We start from the raw sequence: 27,908 nt of genomic DNA on the forward strand, positions 1-27,908 counted from the left end.
GTTGATGCTTATTTCAAAGGTTAAGTATTGAACCATAGCTTCCTTTTTCATGGTAGTTTGTTATAGAATTATACAACAGTCTCAGTATAATTAGACTACAATATGTGTAAACTATCAAAATGAATTTAAAGCACTAGTAAAGCTGAAAAACTAATTATAGTTCTTATTAAACAGTCTACCACAAAAGGCATGTACCGGAATGTACAGGAGTTCAAATGATCCATGTTCATGTGTCTTAGAGGTCACTACAACAGACATATTAGTCAAAGTAGCTACGCAGAGGTCAGTGTTTGTACAACATTTAGTTATTGCTTAATTTAGGCAGAGGGGATAATGCATTGATGCTAGTGCAGTGATTTTCATCCAGACTCTAAACAAGCTCAGGAATTTATAATGATCTGGTGAATTTCTGTTTTTTCCCCTCTTTAATGCAGAGCTGATAGATCTAAAAACCATTAAGATCCACTTAGCTTATGTAATTTTCCTTTTATAAAACTGTTTTGATGAACGACCCTTGAACCCATTTTGCAGAAGAATGGAGCTTACCCTGTCTCTTAAAATCTTAAAAATAACTATGGACAAGCTGAGAAAAGTGAAAGAAAGTAATATATTCAAGGCTAACATTAGAGTACATTACCTCTCCAAGTAAACATGCATTTTAACATAATCTAAGAAACACTTTTACACTTGACAACAAAAGAACAAATAAAATGAATACACATCAGGCATGTATGAGGAATTGTCCAATCATATGGCTTGATGTTCAGATGACCAGCTTGTCTTGGCAAATTTTATTCACTCTTCAAATAAACGTGCCTAAATAAAACATGCCCGACAGCAGAAAACTGCATTAACATGCACTTAGTGTTTCATACATGCCAGATTGAGCTTAAAAATCACAACCTGAAAGGATTCGCTTGCTGCATGTCTACCCACAAATCTCCACAAATGTGCTTTATTAAAGTTGTCTTATTTATAGGTACGCTAGGCGTAAGATTCTGTCCATGCTAGCAAGCCTAAGGGAGAATTATAGTATATGTGTGTGGTTGCTTGTTTCATCTATGTGAAGCGATCCGAGTTCATCTTTCGTAATTTGGGTGGCAAATGTCCGTCCATACGTCCTCCACCCCCTCCCCCTGCCAATCGCTGCAGCTTGGGAGGCAAATCTGCCACTGATTGGCTGATGGGCTCAGCATTTATTTTGGCACTCCTGGATACGTTCTTTTCTTCAGAGACACCTGGCACAGAGCTTATACGTTGCAGCTTTGTGGACAGGTCTCCTAGGCTGTAGGTCATCTCTGATGTAGTGGAACTCATTCGGAGCAGCTTCCTTGGCAGCCCATCACGTCCTGTCATCTTCTGCAGCTTAGCTGGGAGCTTGGTGGTTGTCTCCACATCCTCCAAAAGCTCCAGACAGTCCAGAGAGTTGTTCTTGTCACCACTGTTACACAATGATGGAGCTGTGAGTGGAGAGGACATGAGCAGGGCCTCATCCTGCTCTTTTACACTATAGGGTGGTGTGGGGACCTCAAACGTGGCATGGAACTGAGAGTAGTCCACCTTGAAGAATCCCTCCTCCAGAGAGATAACAGGGAAGAACCGATGGCCCCATAGCACCTCATCTTCCGTGTATGACGTCCTCGCTTGGCAAGTCATACCTGTAGGACAAGATAGGGAGGGATAATGAAATTTACACATCACAGAGATTAATCAAGCAGAAATAAGACCAATGCCTCATCAAAGCCCAGCAGAATATTATTATTCAAAACCCTAGTAGAAACTGCCATCCCACAACCAATAACTAACCCAATTCATCAAGGAGACATAGAAACCATTTTTAGTGCTTGATGAAAAGCATTCACAATGAAACAGCAGTGCCTTTGTGAAGCCAATGAATACGAATGCATAACATGTGCATGGGCTCACTCATCCAAGCAATCAATTACTGCAAGACAATGTAAAAAAAAAGATATGTACTGCATATAGATTCATATTACTTCTAAGTGACACTCAATGGTAGAAAAAAAGCATTTAGAATATGCAATAATGTGAATGTTAAAGCATTCGTCAAATCAGTCAAAAGACATCCAATTACTTATTTGGCAACCTGTTATAGGATTCGTGCCATTAAACTCACAACCATGATACACCATAATGTTTACCTCAAAGTAGTCTCAGGATTATTTTATATTTTCAAAACTGTCTACAAGGATGTGCAGCCACAAATGCACTGTGGTAATTACACATTGGTGTACAGCACCAATGGCATGAATTTATTAAGCATATAAAATAGAATTAAAAAAAAAAACTCTGATCACTATAATGAGCAAGGAGGAGATTCAGTAACACTTGAATTTATACCATGGTTTCATTTTCCCATATTGTACATACTCCAAATTGAAAATGAAAGACTCCCATTGAAGTAGAAGACATCTCACATTACAGTATATATATAATCAGTATGCTATAAAGAGAGGTATACTGACAGACAAGAAGATGATGCACTACACCTGACAGGTGGAGAAGTATTCTTAAAGTCAAACCCTGTGTCTGAAATCACTCACTCGTTCACTACTCCCTACTCCCTATATAGTGAGCTCATTGGTAAAATGAAAAAAAAAAAAAGCTTTCGGACACTAGTCCATCACGCTGGTATTTACGTTATTACTGTCGACAATTAAAACGTGCCAGATCAGTCGGCAGGCGGGTTTTCAAAATAATAAATACATGCATGTATTTTTGTGATAAATACATATTATACTGAGCGTATTTCCCACATTAATCAATACAAAGCACCTGCGTCTTTCAGCTTTTTTAAATCAAGGCTGAATACTTTCTTCTTTGCCGCTTCCTTTTATTAAATCAAATTTGAGACTTTTAATTTGATTTCTTTCAGCGTGACCACAATGCATGATGGGATATATTGCTTTGGTTAGTGACCATCGGTTGTACACTACTTTTCATGATGCATTGTGGGATACTTTGAGTGCACTCTATAGGGTATAAATAATCCTTGCTAAGGTTTTGGACAGCATTACAAAATGGCATCCCCACTATATAGTGCCCTATATAGTGAGTAGGGAGCGATTTCAGACACAGGGAAAGTCAACTTTATTTTCATTTTAACAGCAGTGCAATACACACATGAGGACATGTTCACATAATTGCATTCATACACTAGCACAATGTCTCTTAGTCGTATGAGTTTAAGCCGTCCATATTTTACAATGCAGTAATGTCAAGAAAGAAATCACAGAAACCAGCAGAAAGAACAACGGCATCTACTATTTCTTTTAAAATCTTTTTTCTTTCATTTTGAGGTAAACTGCACTGTCTCCACTAACTATCTCTGCAAACACTATTTCTCAGCAAAGATCAAATTCAATTACTTGAACCCCTCACTCATAATTGCTCAGGTCACAATAACCAATGAATGTAAATGGAGCCAGGGGCAGCACTGGCTTAATCTTAATCTTTGCCTCTTAATCTTCCTCTTTAACAACCATCCAGGCTCCATTGTGGCATTGCCAGGGAAAAACAAATGGAAGGTTAAGATAATCAAATTACTTAAGCGGATTTATGCCAACAGACCTGATGAGAGGCCAGGGCTTGGTTAACTGGCCTCATGAGATTAGGTCAATCAAAACAGCACATCATCAGTCATATTCTAGAGACAGCCTGAACGTACAGGACAAACAACTGACACAATGAAAATCTATCAGACACAAACATTCAGTAGCACATCTTTGCAAGATAAATGTTTCAATTTTTTTTTTTTACATTCACAAAACTATATCAAGATTTCACTTGCTTGCCTCCAACCTCAACATAAAACAAAAGTCTAGAAAAAAAAAGGGAAAAGGTTAAAACAGAGAAAGTAATATGAAGGGATCACATAAATCATTTCCTCACATGAAGACTTGCAAAGGCTATGTGCTATCAGCACAGTACAGGCTTCTTTATTCCTAGAGACTTTTTACGGGTATGGTGTTATAAGACTGCCACTTTCATAAAGTACAAAATTACTTTCCGAGAGGGCAGACCTATCCTCATCAAAAATCCTGTTTGCTATCATGGCTCTTCCCTCTCGTCTATGTACTGTGCAATATATCACACAGAGAGAGAGAGAGAGAGAAGAATCACACAAGATGTTTTGTGCAGACCATTCATTTTTTCATTTTAACAAATTGGACACTGAGCCATTACCTGGTGCTAACAGAAGTGCTCACAAACACAACAGCATTTTATTCACCGTACTATTTCTCACATCAGCTTTATTGTCTTTTATTGACTCTCATATTCTGAAGCCGTTTATGTAGCTATAGGCTTTATTCTATTCTAAAATGCTGCGGTAAATGCTGGATGTTTGTAAATAACAAATATTCTTATAAAAGTTCCTGCAGCTGTAAGTGTCCTTGGAATACAGTGGATATAAAAAGTGTACACACACTGTTAAAATGATAGGTTTTTCTGATGTAAAAAAATTAGACCAGCCCTGTGATGACCTGGCTACTTGTCCAGGGTGTACCCCGCCTTTTGCCCGTAGTCAGCTGGGATAGGCTCCAGCTTGCCTGCGACCCTGTAGAACGATAAAGCGGCTAGAGATAATGAGATGAAAAATTAGACCATGATAAATAATTTCAAAAATTTTCCCACCTTTAATGTGACCTATAACCTGTTCAAGTCAAGTGAAAAACAAACAAATCTGTTCGGGGAAAAAACATAAAAAATAAAAAACGTACAATAAGCTGGTTGCATAAGTGTGCACACCCTTAAACTAATATTTTGTTGAAGCACCTTTTTAGGGTTCACACCTGCCATCAACTAAAATGAGTCTGATTAACCTCAAATAAAGTTCAAACATTTACTCAGTTGCATCCTCCAGAAAAAGCCAGGGTTCACAGAGAGCTTACAAAGCATCAAAGGGATCTCATTGTTGAAAGGTATCAGTCAGGAGAAGGGTACAGAATAAGTCCACGGCATTACATATACCATGGAGCACAGTGAAGACAGTCATCAAGAAGTGGAGAAAATATGGGACAACAGTGACATTACCGAAAACTGGACGTCCCTCTAAAATTGATGAAAAGACAAGACAAAAACTGGTCAGCAACACTGAAGGAGTTGAAGGAATTTCTGGCAAGTACTAGTTGTGTACTACATGTGACAACAATCTCCTGTATTCTCCATATGTCTGGACTACGAGGTAGGGTCAAAGAAAAACATCCAGGCCCGGCTAAATTTTGCAAAAAAATATATCAACTCTCCCAAAAGCATGTGGGAAAATGTGTTATGGTCTGATGAAACCAAGGTTGAACTTTTTGGCCACAATTCCAAAAGGTATGTCTGGCACAAAAACAACACTGCACATCACCAAAAGAACACCATACCCACGGTGAAGCATGGTGGTGACAGCATCATGTTTTGGGGCTGTTTTTCTTTAGCTGGAACAGGGGCTTTAGTCAAGGTAGAGGGAATTATGAACAGTTCTAAATACCAGTCAAATTTGGCCCAAAACCTTCAGGTGTCTGCTGGAAAGCTGAAGATGAAAAGGAATTTCATCTTTCAGCATGACAATGACCCCAAAAAAGTTTTGGAATGGCCCAGCCAGAGCCCAGACCTAAATCCTATTGAAAATCTGTGGGGTGACCTGAAGAGGGCCGTGCACAAGAGACGCCCTCGCAATCTGACAGATATGGAGCGCTTTTTCAAGGAAGAGTGGGCAAACATTGCCAAGTCTAGATGTGGCAGGCTGATAGACTCCGACCCAAAAAGACTGAATGCTTTAATTAAATCAAAAGGTGCTTCAACAAAATATTAGTTTAAGGGTGTGCACACTTATGCAACCAGCTTATTGTACATTTTTTATTTTTTATGTTTTTCCCCGTAACAGATTTGTTTGTTTTTCAATTGAATTGTACAGGTTATGGATCACATTAAAGGTGGGAAAAGTTTTGAAATTATTTATCGTGGTCTCATTTTTTTACACCAGAAAAACCTATCATTTTAATGGAGTGTGTACACTTTTTATATCCACTGTAAGTGAATAGTACCAGTTTCTTCCATAAAATAAGCACTACAGTGCTCCTATAAAACTATGGCTGTGTGTTTAAGGTTGAGTGTATGGCTAACACTGTTTACGCAAAGCCACAGATGTGTAATTGTGAACACACAGCTCCATTTGGGTGTGTACATTGGAGAAATGAGGCAGAAACAGAGTCGATAGCAAGACACACAGAAATATCCCAGGATCACTAAGACAGCATGTTGATTGGAGCTGTGGGCGAAAATGCCAGCTGAGTCGAAACACTGGGATGCAGAACCCCGTTAGATTTGTGCTGTGTGGTTGCCTGCTATCAGAGGAGGCAAGGATTATTAGGGATTACGTTCTTGCAATGCCTGCGAATATGACACATCAGAGGCAATTTGGCTCTTGCATCTGATATGCAACACCTGTCATCTAGGAAAAACGGTGTTACTCAGCTCAGCAGGAGAGGACGAGACAATGACAACAAGGACTAAAAACAAGGAAACGGTACATGAAAGGGCACAGTCAATATCAAGCACGAGCACAATAAATTAGGAGGACTGTAATATCACTTTAATATCCTACTGCATACATAAATTAATGCATCTTATACCCCAAGACTGAGAACAGCTTGATTATTATTCATGACACACCATGAACTTCAACAAAATAAAACCAGAGTTCCAGCAGTGAATTAGAACAAATACAAATTGTCTTTCTCCCTCTTTCACCCCTCAAGCTTATAATTAAAATGTAATAATGCAAACACAAATTCATTTTGCTTCAAACACTTGATCAATCCGATGTCTCTAACAGGCCTGTGAGTAAAAGGTGGTGGAAGAGAGTTAAAACCCCATCAATTGACTTCACACAGGGGAAAAGAACTTATGTAATCAGGACTACAACTGTGTGTTTCTATGGAAACCTAATCCTACCAACATGCACATGTAAAGCTGCTACGATTAGCCATGTTCGGTTCTCAGGTTTCAAGGTGGTTTTCATCAAAAACACTCACACAGAGAGTACTTTTATGTCCTCAAGAGACTATGACCATTATAACTGTTATGAGATTAAACAGACAGTATACCTGACATTAGCAGGGGGATGGAGAATAACATAATAATGTCACAATATCTTTTTTCATTTAAGAATGGTGTCACAATATAGGCGATTTTGTGATCTGTTGCAAGATGATTGATCATCAGTATATCTGTATAACTGATTATATAGAGATATATTTCTTGACATTATATAGTATGTCATTATACATTAGTACATTATATTTCAAAATATTTGGACCTCTGAGATGAAACATTGTATGCATAAGGACTGCCAATGTGCCATCATTCAAATATAAAACTGGCAACACTCAAAAGAGCAGAAATCTGGCAGGACTCAATATAAAAATCAAAAACCCAATATTGCAAAGCAAATCAGAAAATGTTACATAATCAAATGCACTAGAAGTATTTTATACATGTACAGTGGTAATTGAAAGTTTGTGGACCCTTTAGAATTTTCTATATTTCTGCATAAATATGACCTAAAACATCATCAGATTTTCACACAAGTCCTAAAAGTAGATAAAGAGAACCCAGTTAAACAAATGAGACAAAAATATTATACTTGGTCATTTATTTATTGAGGAAAATGATCCAATATTACATATCTGTGAGTGGCAAAAGTATGTGAACCTTTGCTTTCAGTATCTGGTGTGACCCCCTTGTGCAGCAATAACTGCAACTAAATGTTTCCAGTAACTGTTAATCAGTCCTGCACACCGGCTTGGAGGAATTTTAGCCCATTCCTCCGTACAGAACAGCTTCAACTCTGGGATGTTGGTGGGTTTCCTCACATGAACTGCTCGCTTCAGGTCCTTCCACAACATTTCGATTGGATTAAGGTCAGGACTTTGACTTGGCCATTCCAAAACATTAACTTTATTCTTCTTTAACCATTCTTTGGTCGAACGACTTGTGTGCTTAAGGTCGTTGTCTTGCTGCATGACTCACCTTCGCTTGAGATTCAGTTCATGGACAGATGTCCTGACATTTTCCTTTAGAATTCGCTGGTATAATTCAGAATTCATTGCTCCATTAATGACGGCAAGCCGTCCTTGCCCAGATGCAGCAAAACAGGCCCAAACCATGATACTACCACCACCATGTTTCACAGATGGGATAAGGTTCTTATGCTGCAATGCAGTGTTTTCCTTTCTCCAAACATAACGCTTCTCATTTAAACCAAAAAGTTCTATTTTGGTCTCATCCATCCACAAAACATTTTTTCCAATAGCCTTCTGGCTTATCCACATGATCTTTAGCAAACTGCAGATGAGCAACAATGTTCTTTTTGGAGAGCAGTGGCTTTCTCCTTGCAACCCTGCCATGCACACCATTGTTGTTCAGTGTTCTCCTGATGCTGGACTCATGAACATTAACATTAGCCAATGTAAGAGAGGCCTTCAGTTGCTTAGAAGTTACCTTTGGGTCCTTTGTGACCTCACCGACTATTACATGCCTTGCTCTTGGAATAATCTTTGTTGGTCGACCACTCCAGGGGAGGGTAACAATGGTCTTGAATTTTCCTCCATTTGTACACAATCTGTCTGACTGTGGATTGGTGGAGTCCAAACTCTTTAGAGATGGTTTAATAACCTTTTCCAGCCTGATGAGCATCAACAACGCTTTTTTGAGGTCCTCAGAAATCTCCTTTGTTTGTGCCATGATACACTTCCACAAATATGTGTTGTGAAGATCAGACTTTGATAGATCCCTGTTCTTTAAACAAAACAGGGAGCCCACTCACACCTGATTGTCATCCCACTGATTGAAAACACCTGACTCTAATTTCACCTTCAAATTAACTGCTAATCCTAGAGGTTCACATACTTTTGCCACTCACAGATATGCAATATTGGATCATCTTCCTCAATAAATAATTGACCAAGTATAATATTTTTGTCTCATTTGTTTAACTGGGTTCTCTTTATCTGCTTTTAGGACTTGTGTGAAAATCTGATGATGTTTTAGGTCATATTTATGCAGAAATATAGAAAATTCTAAAGAGTTCACAAACTTTCAAGCACCACTGTACTACATGTACATGTACTTCTGCTTTCCCTCTCTTTAAACAAACATGTTGACCTGACGTGTTGAGAAGAAGCAGCTGCTACACTATCATTTTGTTAGAGCCAGCTCTCAAAGACAAATTGGCCAGATTCAAGTGAAAATAACAAAAAGTGAATGATAAATGAGGTGGATGTAACAAAACTAATTGCTTAAATGATTAAAGGTCACAGAGGTAACAAAAATGACTGACAATTATCCTTCCATCCATTATCTGTATCTGCTTAACCAGTGCAGGGTTGAAGGCAAGCTGGAGCCTATCCCAGCTGACTATGGCCCTGTCCACACGGCAACGGATTCAGGTGACTCCGATACAATTGCTTATCGTTTAGGCCTGGCGTCCACACGGCACCGGCGTTTTGGGTGCCCAAAACGCAATCTTTTGAGAACAGGTTCCAGAGTGGAAAGATCTGGCAACGTTGCCGTTGCGAAGTCGTCTGGATGAGTAGAACGGATTTGTTTACGATGATGTCACAACCACATGTGCTTCACGCCGGGTAGAAGTGTAACGAACTCGATGCGAGTTGTCAACAAATCCTATAACTTGGTTCATGAAACGCGCTTACAAAATATTTTCACTGTGAATATTTATTGTGTAATGGTGCAAAGTGAGAGAGAGAGAGAGAGAGAGAGAGAGAGAGAGAGAGAGAATAGCCCTTAGGGCAGAGTCAATCCCGCCAGCAAAAATAGGGAAAAAAGGAGCGATCTCACCTCTTCAGATGTTGGTTTAAGTCCGACAATACATTCCTCAAAAAGGGTGTAGAAGAGCAAATTAATCCATCAACGTGTAGCATTCAATTTATTCCGGACCATTAAAGACGCCGCCTTTCGCGTAGAATCATACGTCATCCTCGCCGCCATATTGGATAGGTCAAAGCGGAGAATAAAGATTCATGTGCTGCATTTAACTGTACCAACAGGTTTACCGTCCAAATGAGATCACATGGGATTACCTTTCACAGGTGAGAAACAACAAATTAATCCATCAACGTGTAGCATTCAATTTATTCTGGACCATTAAAGACGCCGCCTTCCGCGTAGAATCATACGTCATCCTCGCCGCCATATTGGATAGGTCAAAGCGGAGAATAAAGATTAGCTGCGTTTAACTGTACCAACAGGTTTGCCGTCCAAACGAGATCACATGGGATTACCTTTCACAGGTGAGACTGGAAAAATACTTTTCATTGTATTTGGTCATTATAATGTAATTTTACGAACAGATTTTCCTGACTTTGTGGCTAATATGAAGTCTCGCGCATAACAGTTTATGCGCATGCGTCCTTACTTCTTCTATTGTTCTGGTGTCTCCGAAGGGACCGTCTTACAGTGCCCCTAGAGGTGTGGCATGTGTATTGCATCGTTTTCAGCAAGCGTTGCGTTGCCATATGGACCAGATATTTTACTTATCGTTGCCCATTTGGACGCGATATATTTTTAAATAACATCTCGTTGCCGTTGTCGTGTGGATGTAGCCTATGGGTGAGAGGCAGGGTACACCCTGGACAGGTCGCCAGGTCATCACAGGGTTGATACACAGAGACAAACAACCATTCACACTCACATTCACACCTACGGTCAATTTAGAGCCACCAATTACCCTAACCTGCATGTCTTTGGATTGTGGGGGAAACCGGAGGAAACCCACACAGACACGTGGAGGACTGACAATTAAGTGATGAATAATGATGACATGATGAATTTTATGGTTGTCCTGAGAACATACATGTGGCCCATTGTTTGTGTTGCTGTGTGGCAGCATAAGCATTTCAGCTTAACTAGTTACCTCATCCGGGACAGAGTCCACGGCAAGAGGTATTGTTTTTGGTGGGGTTTCTTAGTTGTTTTGTTAGCAACATTACAGGAAAACGGCTGAACCAATCTTCATGAAACTTTCAGGATAGATGGGCATTGGTCTCAAATAGAACCTCCAACATTTTGAGGGTCATCCAGTCAAGGTCAAGGTAGGGCTGTGCGATGTCCCCTTAATTGGCATCGACAATGTTTACAGTGCAAACATCGTGATGGACGATCATATCGTAGGCGGGGGGGGATTTTAATACCACGTTATTAAATATATTATTATTATTATTAAAAGTATTAGATACTCAGCCGAGGCTTTGGCACGTAAAGAAAAAAAGCGCTAGGTGATGTGGAATATTTGGTCTTGATAACGGATATGTGGTCCAGCTGCAACATGATGCCCTATATGTCAGCTGCCATATATTATGTGGACTGAGAGTGGGCAATGCAGTCCAAATGCCTGCAGACGAGTTTCATGCCAGAGACACGTTCAGCGGACAATTTAGAAGACGCATTGCGCGAGACACTTGCCCAATGGAAAATAGAGGAGAAAAAGATCGCCTGCATAACAACGGGGCGAATATTGTCACAGCCATCAGGCAATTAAAATGGCCGTGGTTAAGTTGTTTTGGGCACAATTTGAACCTGGCCATAACCAACTCGCTTGCGCAACAGAGGGCCAGTACAGACTGAGCGTTTGGAGTTTGCCGAGCAGTCAACACTGCGTTTGCGCACAGCTGGCTTCGGAGAAATGAGCTGCGCAAAGCGCAGGTGGAAACGAACCTCCCCGAGCACTTACTGATCACGGCAAGATATTAATCTGCTCTAACAATGAAAGACTAGTATTCAAATTATGAGAAGAAACTACACTTAAGCTATTACTCATTGTTTATTTACACCATATCAATTGAAGATGCGTTTCGGCCTTTAGTGCGCACTTGAACGCGCTAATTTTTCCAATTTATTAGTGTTTGAATTATTGCACCAGCTTTTAAAATCATGATTTAATATTGGTTTTTTTTTTTACTGTCTTTACATTTATCAGAATCACCTTCATTCTTCCCTTTGGTTTGACATTATGGCTTAGAGTGGACCATTTTGTGTCTGAAAGTAGGCCTATTTACCAGATTAAAGTTATTTGACTTCTGCTGAAGTCTGTGCTTCACTGCCGTTTGGGGTGCAATATTTCCCAACTGAAGTCGTTAATAGTGGCTATTTGTTTGAACAACATGACAAATTTTACATTAAAAGTATATTGTAGGCTAAAAAAAGCACGTCCCTGCACCATAGCCTACGTGAACAAGCGGTAATAGGATATTACTTTATAATGATTTATATAATTATGTATTTATATATAATTATGTTAAATAATATATTTATATATTAAACAAAACTAACTAACTAAACTAACAAAAAACTAACTTTTTAGGTTAAATAGGCCCAGATGATACCGTATATGCATGTTTATGACAGGAGGGGGCATGGTATCACGATGGTGGCTCTCCATTGTGATGGATGACCACCATCGTCGATGGACGATGGCATCATCTATCGGCACAGCCCTAGGTCAAGGTCACCAAAAAGGTCAAAATCTTTTTTTTGCGATATCTTCCTTCATATTCATCATATTTACTTCCAACCAATTCCAAAATGTTCATCTTTCAATTCTGCTTCCATTGATATGCTACATGATGGGGTATCTCTAATAGTTTTCTTAGGAGTTGGGGTCAAATGTCGGGGGGTTCAAGGTCATTGCTAAAATTCACATATTTTCCATTATAACTTGAAAACAAAGATAGAGAGATGTTTACCATTATCAACATATAGGAAGTCATATATGGGCTTTCATTTGGCACCATGACCATTGGCCTAGTATGTTTGTTTGTTTGTTTTGTTTGTGTGCCTGTTAACAATCTAGCGTCTAGATGGTTGCACCGATTGACTTCAAATTTTCAGGGTAGGTGGGCAATGGTCCGTAGATTACCTGATAAAATTTTGGGGATAATCAGATCAAGGTGAAGGTCAAGGTCACCAGAAAGCTCAACCTTTCAGTCAAAATAACATATTTTCAATTATAACTCAAAAACGGTTGCAGATAGACAAATGTTTACTATTATGAGCATATAGGAACTCCCATATGGCCTTTCATTTGGCATCATGACCTTTGACCTTGAATGACTTTGAAATATTAAACTCAAGATCATGGATTTTCATAGGACTATAACGTGACAGCTGATTATTGAGAAATATTACCACAATCAACATAAAATAAGTGCTGCAGGGCGAGGTTTGTTTTGCCTGGCAACACTTGTTATATATACAGTGTTTGGGCGCTGTGTGAGACGGCTGCCTCTCCAGTAGCTCTGTAGTTTTTAGCTCTTAAAACCTCTTTTTTTCCATCTTTTTTTACTTTTTTGCTCTTCTTACAAAGACATAGTGTGTTTAACTATATAACATGGATATATTTAACTTTAACACACAACCCAGGAGCCAGTTTTCTCGCTTATTTGAGAGAGGAGCTGCTGGCCCTGAAAACAATGGGACGAGCCGGGATACGACACCCCATCCCAGCGGAGCTGAGGAGGAAACCCAGGGGCTGCAAAGCCGGAGCTAAGCTAAAGGCTAGGCTAGCGGACAACCAGCAGCGCTACAAATCATCCATTCCCTCCATTATCATGGGGAATGTGAACTCGCTGCCGAATAAAGTCGACGAGCTTTCCGCTCTGAACAACCAGCGGATTTACCAGGAGAGCAGCTTATTTATCTTTATGGAGACATGGCTAACACACCTTGTACCGGATGCTAATGTGGACCTGTGGGGATTCACTGCTGTGAGAGCTGACAGAGACACTAACACATGCGGGAAAAGCAAAGGTGGGGGACTCATCATTTATGTTAACAACCGCTGGTGTAACCCGGGACATATCTCTGTAAAGACAGTTTTATGTTGCCCGGACTTGGAGCTGCTAGCCGTTAGCCTGCGGCCATATTATCTGCCGAGGGAGTTCAGTCACGTGATCACCATCTGTGTTTACATCCCTCTGAAGGCAGATGCAGCCACTGCATGTGAGAGGATTCACTCTGTCACAGCAAGGCTGCAGACACAGCACCCTGAGGCATTTATGATCATTTCTGGGGACTTTAATCACGCTACTTTGGACTCTACTTTGGCTGCTTTTTACCAGGCTGTGGATTGTCCAACAAGGAACAACAGGACAATTGACTTGCTGTATGCTAATGTGAGGGATGTATACAGAGCCACACCCCTCCCCCCATTAGGGAAGTCTGACCACAACCTGGTTCTCCTACAGCCGAAGTACACCCCCCTGGTTCAAAGGCAGCCTGCAACAACTAGCTCCATCAGGAGGTGGTCCCCTGAAATGGAAGATGCCCTCAGAGACTGCTATGACATCACGGACTGGGATGTGCTGCTTAGCCCACACTGTGAGGACATAGAGGGGCTGACACACTGTCTGACAGATTACCTCAACTTCTGTGCAGACGTGGTCTCCCCCACTAAGACTGTACGGTGTTACCCTAATAACAAGCCATGGGTAACACAGGAAGTCAAAGCTGTCCTCAACAGGAAGAAGGCCACCTTCAGGAGCAGGGATAGGGAGGCGATGAAAGCAGCACAGCAGGAGGTGAAATGCTGCATGAGGGAAGCTAAGGACAGCTACAGGAGAAAGGTGGAGCAGAAGCTGAAGGAGAACAGCATGAGGGAGGTCTGGGAAGGTGTGAAAACCATCACAGGCCACGATACAAAGACCAGAGTCATTGAGGGGACAGTGGAGAGGGCGAATGAGTTGAATGACTTCTTCAATCGGTTCAACTAGCCCATGTCCCCCCCACCCTCTCCCTCACTGCAGCCATCTCTCCTTCTTCCCTCAACACACCTCCCCCCAGTCATCATAGCAGCCCCCTCCTCCCCCACCTCAACACAGACTCCTCTATGTATTACTGCAGACCAGGTCAGAGGTCAACTGAGGAAGCTTCACCCCAGGAAAGCAGCAGGCCCAGACAAGGTGTGTCCACGACTACTGAAGACCTGAGCTGCTGAACTGGGTGAACCACTCCAACGCATCTTCAACCTCAGCCTGCAGCTGGGGAGAGTGCCAACCCTCTGGAAGACATCATGTATCATTCCAGTTCCCAAAAAGAATCGGCCCAGCGAGCTGAACAACTTCCAACCGGTGGCACTCACTTCACATCTGATGAAGATGTTGGAGAGGCTCTTCCTCAGCCTCCTCAGACCCCAGGTACAACATGCCCAGGACTGTCTGCAGTTTGTGTACTGGGCAGGTGTTGGTGTGGAAGACGCCATCCTCTACCTGCTACACCGAGCCCACTCACATCTGGATAAGGGAAATGGCACAGTGAGGATCCTCTTCTTGGACTTCTCAAGTGCCTTCAACACCATCCAGCCCCTACTGCTTCGGGACAAACTGAACAGGATGCGAGTGGACCCTGCCTGGTCACCTGGATCTCCAGCTACCTCACTGACAGGCCTCAGTACGTCAGGCTGAAGGACATCACGTCTGACACTGTAATTAGCAGCACTGGATCACCCCAGGGCATGGTGCTGGCCCCTCTTCTCTTCACCCTGTACACCGTGGACTTCTGCTACAACTTGGAGCTGTGTCACATTCAGAAGTTTGCCGATGACACAGCCATCGTTGGGTGTATCAGTGACAACAGAGAGGAGGAGTATAGGAGCCTGGTGAGGGACTTTGCTGTGTGGTGCAACAGGAACCATCTGCAGCTCAACACCTCAAAGACCAAGGAGCTGGTCATTGACTTTGGGAGGTCCAGACCAAGGTCACAACCAGTTCTGATCGAGGGAGTCGAAGTGGAGGCTGTGGATTCCTACAAGTACCTCAGGCTGTGGCAGGACAGCAAGCTGGACTGGACTTGCAACAGCAAACACTTATACAGGAAGGGACAGAGCAGGCTATACTTCCTTAAGAGGCTGCGGTCCTTTAACATCTGCAGGAAACTCCTGTGGATGTTCTATCAGTCTGTGGTCGCCAGTGTCCTGTTTTACACTGTGGTGTGCTGGGGGGGCAGCACATCCAAGAAGGACACATCCAGGCTGGACAAACTGATCAGGCGGGCTGGCTCTGTGGTCGGCATGAAGCTGAACTCTCTGGTGATGGTGGTAGAGAAGAGGTCTATGGACAAACTACTGAACATCATGGACGATGCCAGTCACCGTCTGCACACTGTCATCAGCAACCAGAGGAGCCTGTTCAGTGACAGAATGCTCCTTCCCAAGGGCAGGACGAACAGACTCAAAAACTCCTTTGTCCCTCATGCCATCAGACTGTACAACTCCTCTCTGGGGGGGGGGGGGGGGGGGGGGGAGGAAGGGTAACAGGAGGACAGAGGACGGGAAGGAGCAGTAGACTAGCCTAACAATAAGCAATACCGGACAATGTGCAATATAAAGTGCAATATCTTTCCTGCTCCCCCCCAACACACACACACACACACACACACACACACACACACACACACACACACACACACACACACACACTTACCCTAACCCCACTTCTCCCCCCCTTCCTCTCTTCCCCATATCTTATTCTTTTATATTTGTATATGTAAATACTTAATTTATTTTAATTTATCTAGAAGTTTTCTCTATTTCTTTTCTCTGTTTATCTGTAATGATGCTGCTGGAATCTTAATTTCCCTGAGGGAACCCTCCCAAAGGGATCAATAAAGTTTTATCTAATCTAATCTAATCTAATCTAATCTAATCTAATCTAATCTAATCTAATCTATATATTAGATTAGATTTTTTATACAAACTTTGTTACAGATTTCTATTTTATGACTTCTACATTATCGAGTCAGTACAAAAAACATTTTAGAGTTCCAAGCGTTTGTTTTCCAGCACAAAATTAAATGTTACAGAAGAAAAAAGTATTTGTATCTGAGCAGCATATTACATAAGAGACCACTTTTCAGATTAAAAAAGAAAACAGAATGAAGGTTGTTGGGTTTTGCTGCAAAATTAAGAAGCAAGTGTGACAGTCAAAGTGTCCAGAAGAACTGTGGCTGCTTCTGCAAGATGCTCAGTAAAACCTACAGCTCATTTCCTTATAAATCTGCCCTCATGGTAAATCTTAGGTGCTAAAGAAGGTAACTGGACTTGCTTGAAATTCTTGAAGACGTTTTACGTCTCATCTGAAAGGCTTCTTCAGTTCTATCTGATGAGTGGAGAGTTCCAGGTATTTATCCTCTAGTGGACCAAAAACAAACCTAAGGAGATTCGTTGAGGTCACATGGGTCATTGACACTCTCAGGCCCTGTCCACACGGCAACAGATTCAGGTGAATCCGATAACATTTTTTATCGTTTCGGCCTGGCGCCCACATGGCACCGGCGTTTTGGGTGCCCCAAAACAATATTTTTTGAGAACGGTTTCCAGAGTGGAAAAATCTGGCAACGGTGCCGTTGCAAAGTCGTCTGGATGAGTAGAACAGATTTGTTTACGATGACATCACAACCACATGACTAGAACAAGCAGCACTCACTCATTCACGCCGGGTAGAAGAAGGGGTTTATGCGCATGCGTCCTACTTCTTCTATTGTTCTGGTGTCTCCGATGGGACCGTCTTACAGCGCCCCTAGAGGTGTGGCATGTGTATTGCATCGTTTTCAGCAAGCGTTGCATTGCCATATGGACCTGATATTTTACTGATTGTTGCCCATGTGGACGTGATATTTTTTTAAATAACATCTCATTGCCGTTGTCGTGTGGATGGCTACATCCACACGACAACGGCAACGAGATGTTATTTAAAAATATATCGCGTCCAAATGGGCAACAATCAGTAAAATATCAGGTCCATATGGCAATGCAACGCTTGCTGAAAACGATGCAATACACATGCCACACCTCTAGGGGCGCTGTAAGACGGTCCCTTCGGAGACACCAGAACAATAGAAGTAAGGACGCATGCGCATAAACTATTATGCGCGAGACTTCATATTAGCCACAAAGTCAGGAAAATCTGTTTGTAAAATTACATTATAATGACCAAATACAATGAAAAGTATTTTTCCAGTCTCACCTGTGAAAGGTAATCCCATGTGATCTTGTTTGGACGGCAAACCTGTTGGTACAGGTAAACGCAGCTAATCTTTATTCTCCGCTTTGACCTCTCCAAAATGGCGGCGAGGATGACATGATTCTACACGGAAGGCGGCGTCTTTAATGGTCCGGAATAAATTGAATGAGACACGTTGATGGATTAATTTGTTGTTTCTCACCTGTGAAAGGTAATCCCATATGATCTCGTTTGGACGGTAAACCTGTTGGTACAGTTAAACGCAGCACATGAATCTTTATTCTCCGCTTTGATCTATCCAATATGGCGACAAGGATGACGTATGATTCTACGTGGAAGGCGGCGTCTTTAATGGTCCGGAATAAACTGAATGATACACATTGATGGATTAATTTCTTCTACGCCCTTTTTGAGGAATGTATTGTAGGACTTAAACCCACATCTGAAGAGGTGAGATCGCTCCTTTTTTTTCCCTATTTTTGCTGGCGGGATCCTCTTAGGGCAGAGTTTCTCTCTCTCTCTCTCTCTCACTTTGCACCATTACACAATAAATATTCACAGTGAAAATATTTTGTAAGCGCGTTTCATGAACCAAGTTATAGGATTTGTTGACGACTCGCATCGCATCGCAATGAGAAGATCATTGGCACTACTGGTGTTAAGAATCAGACCATTTCATAAATGAATATTTTGCTGTAGAGCTGCAGTGTTTGTACAATTGCATGTTTTTGCTTCACTATTACTGTCACTATTCTGCTTCTTGCATTACTACTGTGAACTAACACTGAACATAATAATAATAATAATAATAATAATAATAATAATAATAATATCCAAGCTCGTGTTTCACTCTCACTAGTGCTCTGTAAGGCTTTTTCCTGGTGATATTCGTTACACTTCTACCCGGCGTGAAGCACTCACAGTCATGTGGTTGTGACGTCATCGTAAACAAATCCGTTCTACTCATCCAGATGACTTCACAACGGCAACGTTGCCAGATCTTTCCACTCTGGAACCCGTTCTCAAAAAGATTGCGTTTTGGGCACCCAAAATGCCGGTGCCGTGTGGACGCCAGGCCTAAACGATAAGCAATTGTATCGGAGTCACCTGAATCCGTTGCCGTGTGGACAGGGCCTGAGTCTTGATGTGGATGTGTATTCAGTTTTCTGGGAAGTGTGCCAAGGACTGCATTGTAGGTGGCTGATAAGTGTTGTCTCAGACCACCTCCTCTGTTCAGTGATGGTCGTTCCACGTTGATGAAGATGGCTTCTTTTACTCTTCTTTCAAACCATCGGTCTTCTCTGACTAGAATGCGTACATTGCAGTCCTGAAATGAGTGTCCTTTGTTATTGAGATGAAGATAGACTGCAGAGTCCTGGCCTGAGGAACTGGCTCTCCTGTGTTGAGCCATGTGCTTGTGAAGCAGTTGTTTCGCTTCCCCAATGTACAGGCCTGTGCATTCCTCACGGCACTGAACTGCATACATTACGTTGTCCTGTTTGTATCTGTCCTTAGGGTGGACCAATTTCTGCCTCAGAGTGTTACTGGGTCTGAAGTGCACAGGGATGAGAAGATCCTCCTGTGTTTCTCAGATAGTCCAGAAATGTAGGACATTTTTTTATGTTGAAACATTTCAATTCATTATTGTTAAGCCATTATTGGTCTACAGCATTTCTTTATGTGCCTAAGACTTCTGCAAACTACTACTACTACACACACACACACACACACACACACATACACACACACACATATATATATATATATATATATATATATATATATATATATATACAGTATAAATAAATAAATAGACATGAGTATTTTACTGGGAAATATGGCACTCGTATTTTTCATAAAAGCTACATCAAGGACATTGAGAACCAAAACCGTGACATAAATCTCCATATGTCACTCGTGAGGATATCAAAGAATTGTTTTGATAAATTTGGATACATTTTGTTTGTGAATGTGTTTATAAACAAAATTACACATTGGCTTGAACATACGAAGTTTATCTTCTCCTGTTGAAAAACTCGTATTTTTCATCCAAAATGCATTGCGGATCTGAGTGACACATTTAATTTATAACACTGGCTGGCTTTGAGTGGTCTGTCAGATATATTCCATTCAGCTAGCATGATACTGAACAAGTCGAAGACGAGTTCAATATCATGCTAGCTGAATGGAATATATCTGATATACCATGAAAAAAAGCCAGCCAGTATTATTATTATTATACATACACACTCTCTTCATATCAGCATATCAGCATTCTTGAAGGCCCATGCTAGCTTACTCGCGAATTGGCACTGACAGTGCAGCACTGAAGTCACCTTCCAGCCAGCGTAGCGTTCATTAGTAGTGTTAGTGAATGATAATAAAGTAATCAAGCCAGTGCTATCGAGAGCAAGTAGCACAGGCTAACGACTGAAAAACTAAGATTTCTGTCACCAGACTCTTCTTCCACACACGCTCACCACAGTATTTTTCAATCAGACTTAAGTATTCATTTCCCTATTTAATTTACTTAGTTACTTTTAAAATCAACATTGGCAACTACACACAACGGAGCAAACTGGCAGCCAAAATTCTCTCAAAATCTTCTATATTTAACAAAGCAAACCTGGTGGCTATGTTTGTTTGCAAATTGTCACAGTCGCTCACTCGCACGGAAGTTTTACATCTCCAACGTGTCTCTTTTCCAGTTTTTCAATGTCCGTTGGTATGTTTTTCTCTTGTAAATATGTGTGAAGAATAATAAAGTTTTGGTTGCCTTTCGGGTGTTCAGCGCATCTTTTTCTTTTCCAACAAACACAGAAATTATTGTGTGCATGCGCAGCAGAAAAGTTTCTCATTGGATATTTGTGCTCCTCCGTGTGACGTCGTGTTGTCTTGACAATGTGCAATATCATAACAATATTGCATGCTCATTCTCCTTTGGGTACAGTGATGTAATACACATAGGATAAGCAATATGATAACTATATTGCATGCTATCGAACCAAATGAATGAAACCCACTAGAAGGGAATAGAATACATGTTTTTATTCCATGGAAAAAGTGTCCTGTAGGTATAATAATTCCCGATATTTCACTCCAATGACGTCACTCCTGGTGTTTTCCCACTGAATTGATGCCTGTTTTCAAAATGGTGAACCAGTTCAAAATAAAAATTCTTTTGACTAACTTGTGTTTTTTTTTGTGGATGTGTCTATATAATGTAAAGAATATTACACAACTGTGCAAAGATATGAAGTTTATCTTCTCGTGTTGAAAAATATATCACTCGTTCACTTCACTCAGTCGTGAAATATCTATTCACCACTCAAAGATAAACTTCATGTTTTTGCACAATTGTGTAATATCCTCTCTCTCTCTCATATATATATATATATATATATATAGAGAGAGAGAGAGAGCGGCAGCATGGTGGTGTAGTGGTTAGCACTGTCGCCTCACAGCAAGAAGGTCCTGGGTTTGAGTCCAGCGGCCAACGAGGGCCTTTCTGTGTGTAGTTTGTATGTTCTCCCCATGCCTGCGTGGGTTTCCTCTGGGTGTTCTGGTTTCCCCCACAGTCCAAAGACATGCAGGTTAGGCTAATTGGTGGCTCTAAATTGACCTTAGATGCGAGTGTGAATGGTTGTTTGTCTCTGTTGGCCCTTTTCCACTACCCTTTTTCAGCTCACTTCAGCCCGACACAGCTCGCGTTTCAACTACCTCAGAGCAGCACGACTCAGCTCGCTTCAGCCCGACTCAGCACCCAAAACTCGCACGGTTTTGGAGTAGGGCTGAAGCGAGCCAAACCAAGCCGAGTGGGGCTAGGGGCGTGAGGAGACACTCCCCTGTGCACTGATTGGTGAGGAGGAGTGTCCTCACATGCCCACACACGCCCCGCGAGCACGCCGGGATCTGTAAACACCGTAAACCCGGAAGAAGAAGAATTACGAATTACGAGAATTTCTGAAGCCTTATGCGCCTCGCCTCATCTATACGCTTTTGCCAGTATCTGTTGGCGTTGTCGGTGACAACAAGCCACAGCACCAAGACCAGCAACATTAACGACTCCATGTCCTCCATGTTTATTATTTACTATCCGGGTCGTGAGACTACCGCTTAAAAGGTCACTGATGTCACTGTTTGCGCCACCTAATGACATCACGTGACGTCCACCCACTTTCGCTAACTCCACCTAATGTGTCCACCCACTTCCAGCCAGCACGGTTCAGCGCGGTTGTAGTCGAAATGCAACTCCAACAGCCCCACTCAGCTCGACTCAGCCCAACTCAGCACGGCACGGCTCAGCCCAACTCAGCCACGTTGGTAGTGGAAAAGCGGCATGTGTGTCAGTCCTGTGATGACCTGGCGACTTGTCCAGGGTGTACCCCGCCTCTCGCCCATAGTCAGCTGGGATAGGCTCCAGCTTGCCTGCAACCCTGTAGAACAGGATAAGTGGCTACAGATAATGTATGTATGTATGTATGTATGTATGATTAAAACAATTAACTTTTTGTGACGTGTTGAACTTTCTCAACTTCTTGTAATTCAGGGCAAGGTTAGCTTTTTGTTCGGCCAGGTACTGATCAAGGTCGATTGCTCAGTGTCTGAACTGTTTTAGACCAAGAGCATCTGTGACAAACACTTAAAGAAGACCCTTACCCTAACTGCAGCAAAATGCAGCTAGCAAGGCATGAAGCTCACAGGCTTTGTGAATACTACTGACTATTCAGTAGCCTCCCTCTGATGCTATATGGTCACAGCAGGGAGTAAAGCAAAGAAAAGACAAGGCTACAGACACATCTAGGTAGAAAAGGTAAGCTTTTTTCTGGCATTGCCACAGCAGAAGCAAAAATGGGTAGAAAGCTTGGATGCTCAGCCCCTGAGCAAACCATCAGAGCATTCTGATGGTCACAGCTAATGCAGGAGTGTGGCTGAGCAGCAGCAGCAAATGTGCTGCAGCATGATATTAAGGTTGCAAGTGAAACTACATCTTCCACATGAAACTGCTGATCAAATGTCGAACCTATTTCATATTATATTCATCAAATCGAGTGACTGGGATGTTCCACAATGCATCAGTTTTATTAAGGAGTTCTTATGCAGATTCACAAGATCATTGGCGCTGTGAAACTGATAACTACATGCATACTGGTTGCAATGACAGATACAGTACATGAGTCCTAAGGTTGAGATTAATACCCACAGAAGAGACACTGGTGGCTTCACTAGCAGTACAGGCTGATGAAGCCTGAAGTTAATCCATGACATGCAGCCGGGATGAAAAGGAAACAAGCATGAAAAGAGCTGAGATGCTGCTTCGCAAAGTTTGTGATGCTATGGTGGATGTGTGTCCCCAACACAGAGCAGAGTTGGTGCCAGTGTACTGTTAACATTTTGCAAAGGAAGTGTAGCACTATATTGTTTTTATGTATTTGGACTTTACCCATAACAATAAAAAAAAGTTCTGTTACTAATTGAGATTGTTGTTTTATGACACTGAATCATTACACCTACTCACAAAAATCCATAACACAATGTGGTTGTCATTATTGTTATTCAATACTGCTGTAATTTCGAGCCAAATCAATAAGTCTCTCGAAGTGTATGACATTAAACGTAATGACTCCACAAGCCCCTCATAATTCACTGTCTTTGTCTTTCTTCTTCTTCTTCTTCTGTACTCTCAGATCATTGTCTTAAACTCCTAGTGTTAAAGTGGCTGAGAGAGAGTTTGAGATGACAGCAGAGAGAAAATTAATCAAGTAAGATTCTCCCTGGAGCTGGAGCTTCACCCTGTACACTTATTATTACAATTACCGAGCACCTGATTTTATTTCCACATCACTGAAGCAGATGGAGAGGATAGAAGTCTCTAGGCGTTATACAACTGGACAGACAGCACTGCGGACATGAAATTCAGCACTAAATGGTCTTCGTTTGTGAACAAAACCCCCAGGATATTAAATATGTAGAAAACAATGAGTGTTGTCTCATGATAGACTATAATTAGAATGTTCACAGCAAATTAGTATATCCTCTGGTATAAGAAAGTATTGTGAAATAACAGGACACGGTACGGATCAGAAAGGATCCAAACAGGATGTAAATTGATTATAGCATTACTCTGCATCTGTTACATCATGATTGATAAATATCTCAGCCAGTCTACAGTTAGTTTTAAGAAAAAAAAAACGTGCATCAATGCTAATCTATGCTGTTGCCCTGCCCCAGGTTATAGCTACATATATCACCAAATTGAGGCAATCACCAGGCACAAACGCATTATTAAATGCACCATGAAAATTAGAGAAAATGGCTCATTACAAAGGGAAGTAATTCAACTGAATGCGGCATGTATAAATGCAACCGTTCACACACTTTCAATCTGCCCTCTTAAAACTAATGGCTTCTGCAGCCATTTAAAATCTGAAAACCATTTTGTGACCTGAACATTTTTAAGTCTTCTCTGCAGTCTGTAAAACTGCACTCGTTTTGTGCTGCATTTAAAACATTCACATTAAAATCATACAAGTACGTCCTTCACCAAGTTGACACCAGAAGGGTTTGAGATAATAAGTGTAAGATCATCAGCAGACTCTTCACACACAGGCAGACGGAAACTGGACACCTATGTGGCTGAAAGAAAGAAGTGCTGGGATTGAAATGACACACATACTCAGGACTACCTTGGCAACCTTGCATTGCCGTCATAGCCTTTTTTCCCCCCAAAGCGCACAAGCACACAGAATCGAGGCTCACATTCTAATCAGCAGCCAGTCTAAGTTCTACAAATTACTCAACACTTTTGCCATAATGCAATTTTAGCCACAGCCATCTACTTTATTTCTGTAGAGCAAATGGATGCTGTTTCACAAACCTACATAATGTGATTATTTATTTATTATTTATTTATCTATCACTGGCACAGTGAATTATCTTTAAGTGGTAGGCAAAAATTGAATTTCATACTGTCCCTGGTTCCACTAAGGTCACTCGTAGAAAAGGATCGTGGTCTAATAAAAGCACTTACATTCAATATCTTAGAGGAAGATGAAATTGGGCAAATAAACAAAGCACATGTCAAGTGGAAAGGGAAAAGGGTGAGAAGGACATCTGAGAATAAATGAAAAGGCTGGAGAAATAGTACACTATGGGATAAAGGGTTGAGAGAGAGAGAAAGAAAAGGGCATTAAAAGTGGAGAGATAAGAAGGCAAGGTTATCAACACTGTAACACCCCAGAACAAAGCATAATGCAGAAATTACACAATGCAAGTACAGGTCAAATATGTGACTTGTCAGATCAGCTACTACAGCGTAATAAAAAAAAGTCTCCGAGTAACACGCCAAGTAAAGCTCGACGCCAAGTAAAGCTGAAAAGCAAAATTAATAAAATAAAGTTGTGTGTGAACACTATCTCCCGCCTGCCACGCTTCAGTGTTCCACCCCCGTCAGGCAAATATTACAGTGGTGCCGAACGCAAACTCCAAAGTCAGCGTCCGGAAGCACTGGCGATATTGTTCTGGGGAGCGGCCGACATGCTGCAGGATGGCTCACTTCAGGTTCTCGTAGATGGGTTGGATGTTGGCGGGGAGCTGCTGCGAGGCGACCTGCGCCTCCCCAGTCAGTAGTGGTAGGAGGTGTGCCGTGCGCTGCTCAACTAGTCACCCCCATGCTTTGGCCGCTTGCTCAAAGAGCGTGATGAAGGCTTCCAGATCGTCGTGCGACCCCATCTTGGTAAGGGTGATGTGGAGAGGGTCTGTTGCAGTGGCGGTCGAGGACCCCGCCGACGTGAGCAGGTGCTGGAACGCCTGGCGATCTTCCTGCTGAGCCAGCATCAAGGCTTCAAATCGTTGTTCCTGCTCTTTCCGGAGGGCGATCAGTGCTTGGTGCTAGTTGTGTTGGGCAGTAGCGAGGGCATGGATCAAGTCCTTAAATGGGGAGGACTCCATCGGTGGTTCTCTTCAGTATCCCGGGTTTCGGCACCACTGTAGTATTTCCCTGACGGGGTTGGAATGCTGAAGCGTGGCAGGCGGGAGAAGGTGTTCAAACACAACTTTATTTTATTAATTTTGCTTTTCAGCTTGGTGTGTTTGCGAACACACACACACACAGTCTCATCGAGAGATCCCCATCATCGCTCTCATCCTCCTTTTCTACCTTCCGTCTTCACTGCAAAACACACAAACACAGCATTAATCGACAACAGGTGTACTGACTTTGCCACTCACCTTCCCTGACCCCGCCCTCCATTCACAAACTGACGCTTAGCCACACCCCCGCTACCACACTGAGCTTGACATAGTTTGATAACTTCTTTAAATGCACACCAATACCTATAGCTTAAAGTACACTGTATTGGCACAAATCTGTATAGTGTTTCATACACTGATGAACTTTATGGGGTGCTAAACTGAGCCCCTTCAATTGATATACAGCATACAATCATCGGCTGGATGAAAGAAGAAAAGACCTTTGTGATTTGTAATGAAAACTCTGAAAGTCTAAACAAATAGAAAAGTAATTAAGTATGAGTACAAATATTCAATTTCAATAAGACTCAAGTATAACTATACATCAAAATAATAATTAACTACAGTAACTGAGTACAATTAGTCAAGTATTTTCCATCCCTGCTTTTAATACACTTTTTACATTTTATATTGATAATTTGCAGAGGACATGAAAATGTCTAAACTGAATCAAAATGGCGAAACTAAACTGGACTGTAGTATATTTAATTACACAAATGACCACCTTCCCTGGTGTACAGACTCAGTTCAATACAGAATGGAAAAAAGAAGGAAAGAGAGAACAAAAGAAACACATGCTTTCTGAAACCTTTAACAGGTGTAGAATTAAAAATGGCGCAAAAATAGCAACTCATTTCGAGAAGGATAGCCTCATAATATCGTCACACTTCAGCAAACACAAAATCCACGTGTTCATCCAAATCAATTTATGTGGTCTTCAGAGACACTCAGACACAACTGATCAATAGTACCGATAATCCTAATCTGAAAGGAGGAGCAATGGCACCTCAGTACTTATGGTTCTGTGCTCATAACCAGAAGGTTATGACTTCAAATCCCAGGACTGCCAGAGAGCAGACCCTTGAGTAAAATCATCACCTGCTTAGCTATAAGATTAGATTGTATTCTGTATTAGCTGTATGGCACTTTGGATAGAAGCATCTACCAAATAAATAAGATTAAATGTAAGAGCAATTAAGCTTCTGGCAAAACTTTGTCTTGATGACATATTAACCTGGAGACTGACAGCTGCCTAATGAATGATCTAATAATAAGGTACACTAAGGTCAATTAAGTAATATTTGAGAGAGAGAGAGAGAGAGAGAGAGAGAGAGAGAGAGAGAGCAGAATATTAGAGCAGGCTAATTCACAACATTCATCAACATTGAGATAAGCTGAACTGCTGCGCCAATTATTTCCATTTTTAGTCTCTCTCTCTCTCTCTCTCTCTCTCTCTCTCCCAATTACATTGTTATTATACATCTGAATAAGGAGTTGCTGGCCAGAAAATAAAAAAAGGGACTTGGGCATGGTGGCAGGAAGTGTTTAAGCTCTCTCTCTCTCTCCAGACTGTCTATTGCTGTGTTATGGCAGTTTCCAGAAATGATAAACCTTCCTCACCAAGTAGGGTTCATGTGAGGTCTCGTGTCTCACTTCTACCTGCTGATTTATCACCATTCACAGTTTCTCTGACAAATCCCTAAAGATACAATTAGCCACTTCTCTCTGTTGAGGCACATAGTTTATACACCTTCTGCCACCATGCCCAAGTCTCGGGCATTTTTTTTCTCAACAAATAGCTTGTTCCTCAGATGCATAGTAACAAAGTAATAAAGT

The 27,908-nt window shown here is 41.6% G+C and overlaps 1 protein-coding gene across 1 annotated transcript in view; it reads right to left on the bottom strand.

The window, feature by feature from the left end:
* Positions 1 to 911: 911 nt before the first annotated feature.
* The window catches only part of kcnj3a (potassium inwardly rectifying channel subfamily J member 3a), a 77,759-nt gene continuing 50,762 nt past the window's right edge, over positions 912 to 27,908 (bottom strand). The window contains exon 4 of the mRNA XM_060929971.1: positions 912 to 1,658. Within this exon, the coding sequence (XP_060785954.1) occupies positions 1,060 to 1,658 (599 nt within the window). The 3' untranslated portion in view covers positions 912 to 1,059. The remainder of the gene's footprint in view (positions 1,659 to 27,908) is intronic.

Source organism: Neoarius graeffei, chromosome 9 (genome assembly GCF_027579695.1).
Source record: "Neoarius graeffei isolate fNeoGra1 chromosome 9, fNeoGra1.pri, whole genome shotgun sequence".
NCBI lineage: Eukaryota > Metazoa > Chordata > Actinopteri > Siluriformes > Ariidae > Neoarius > Neoarius graeffei.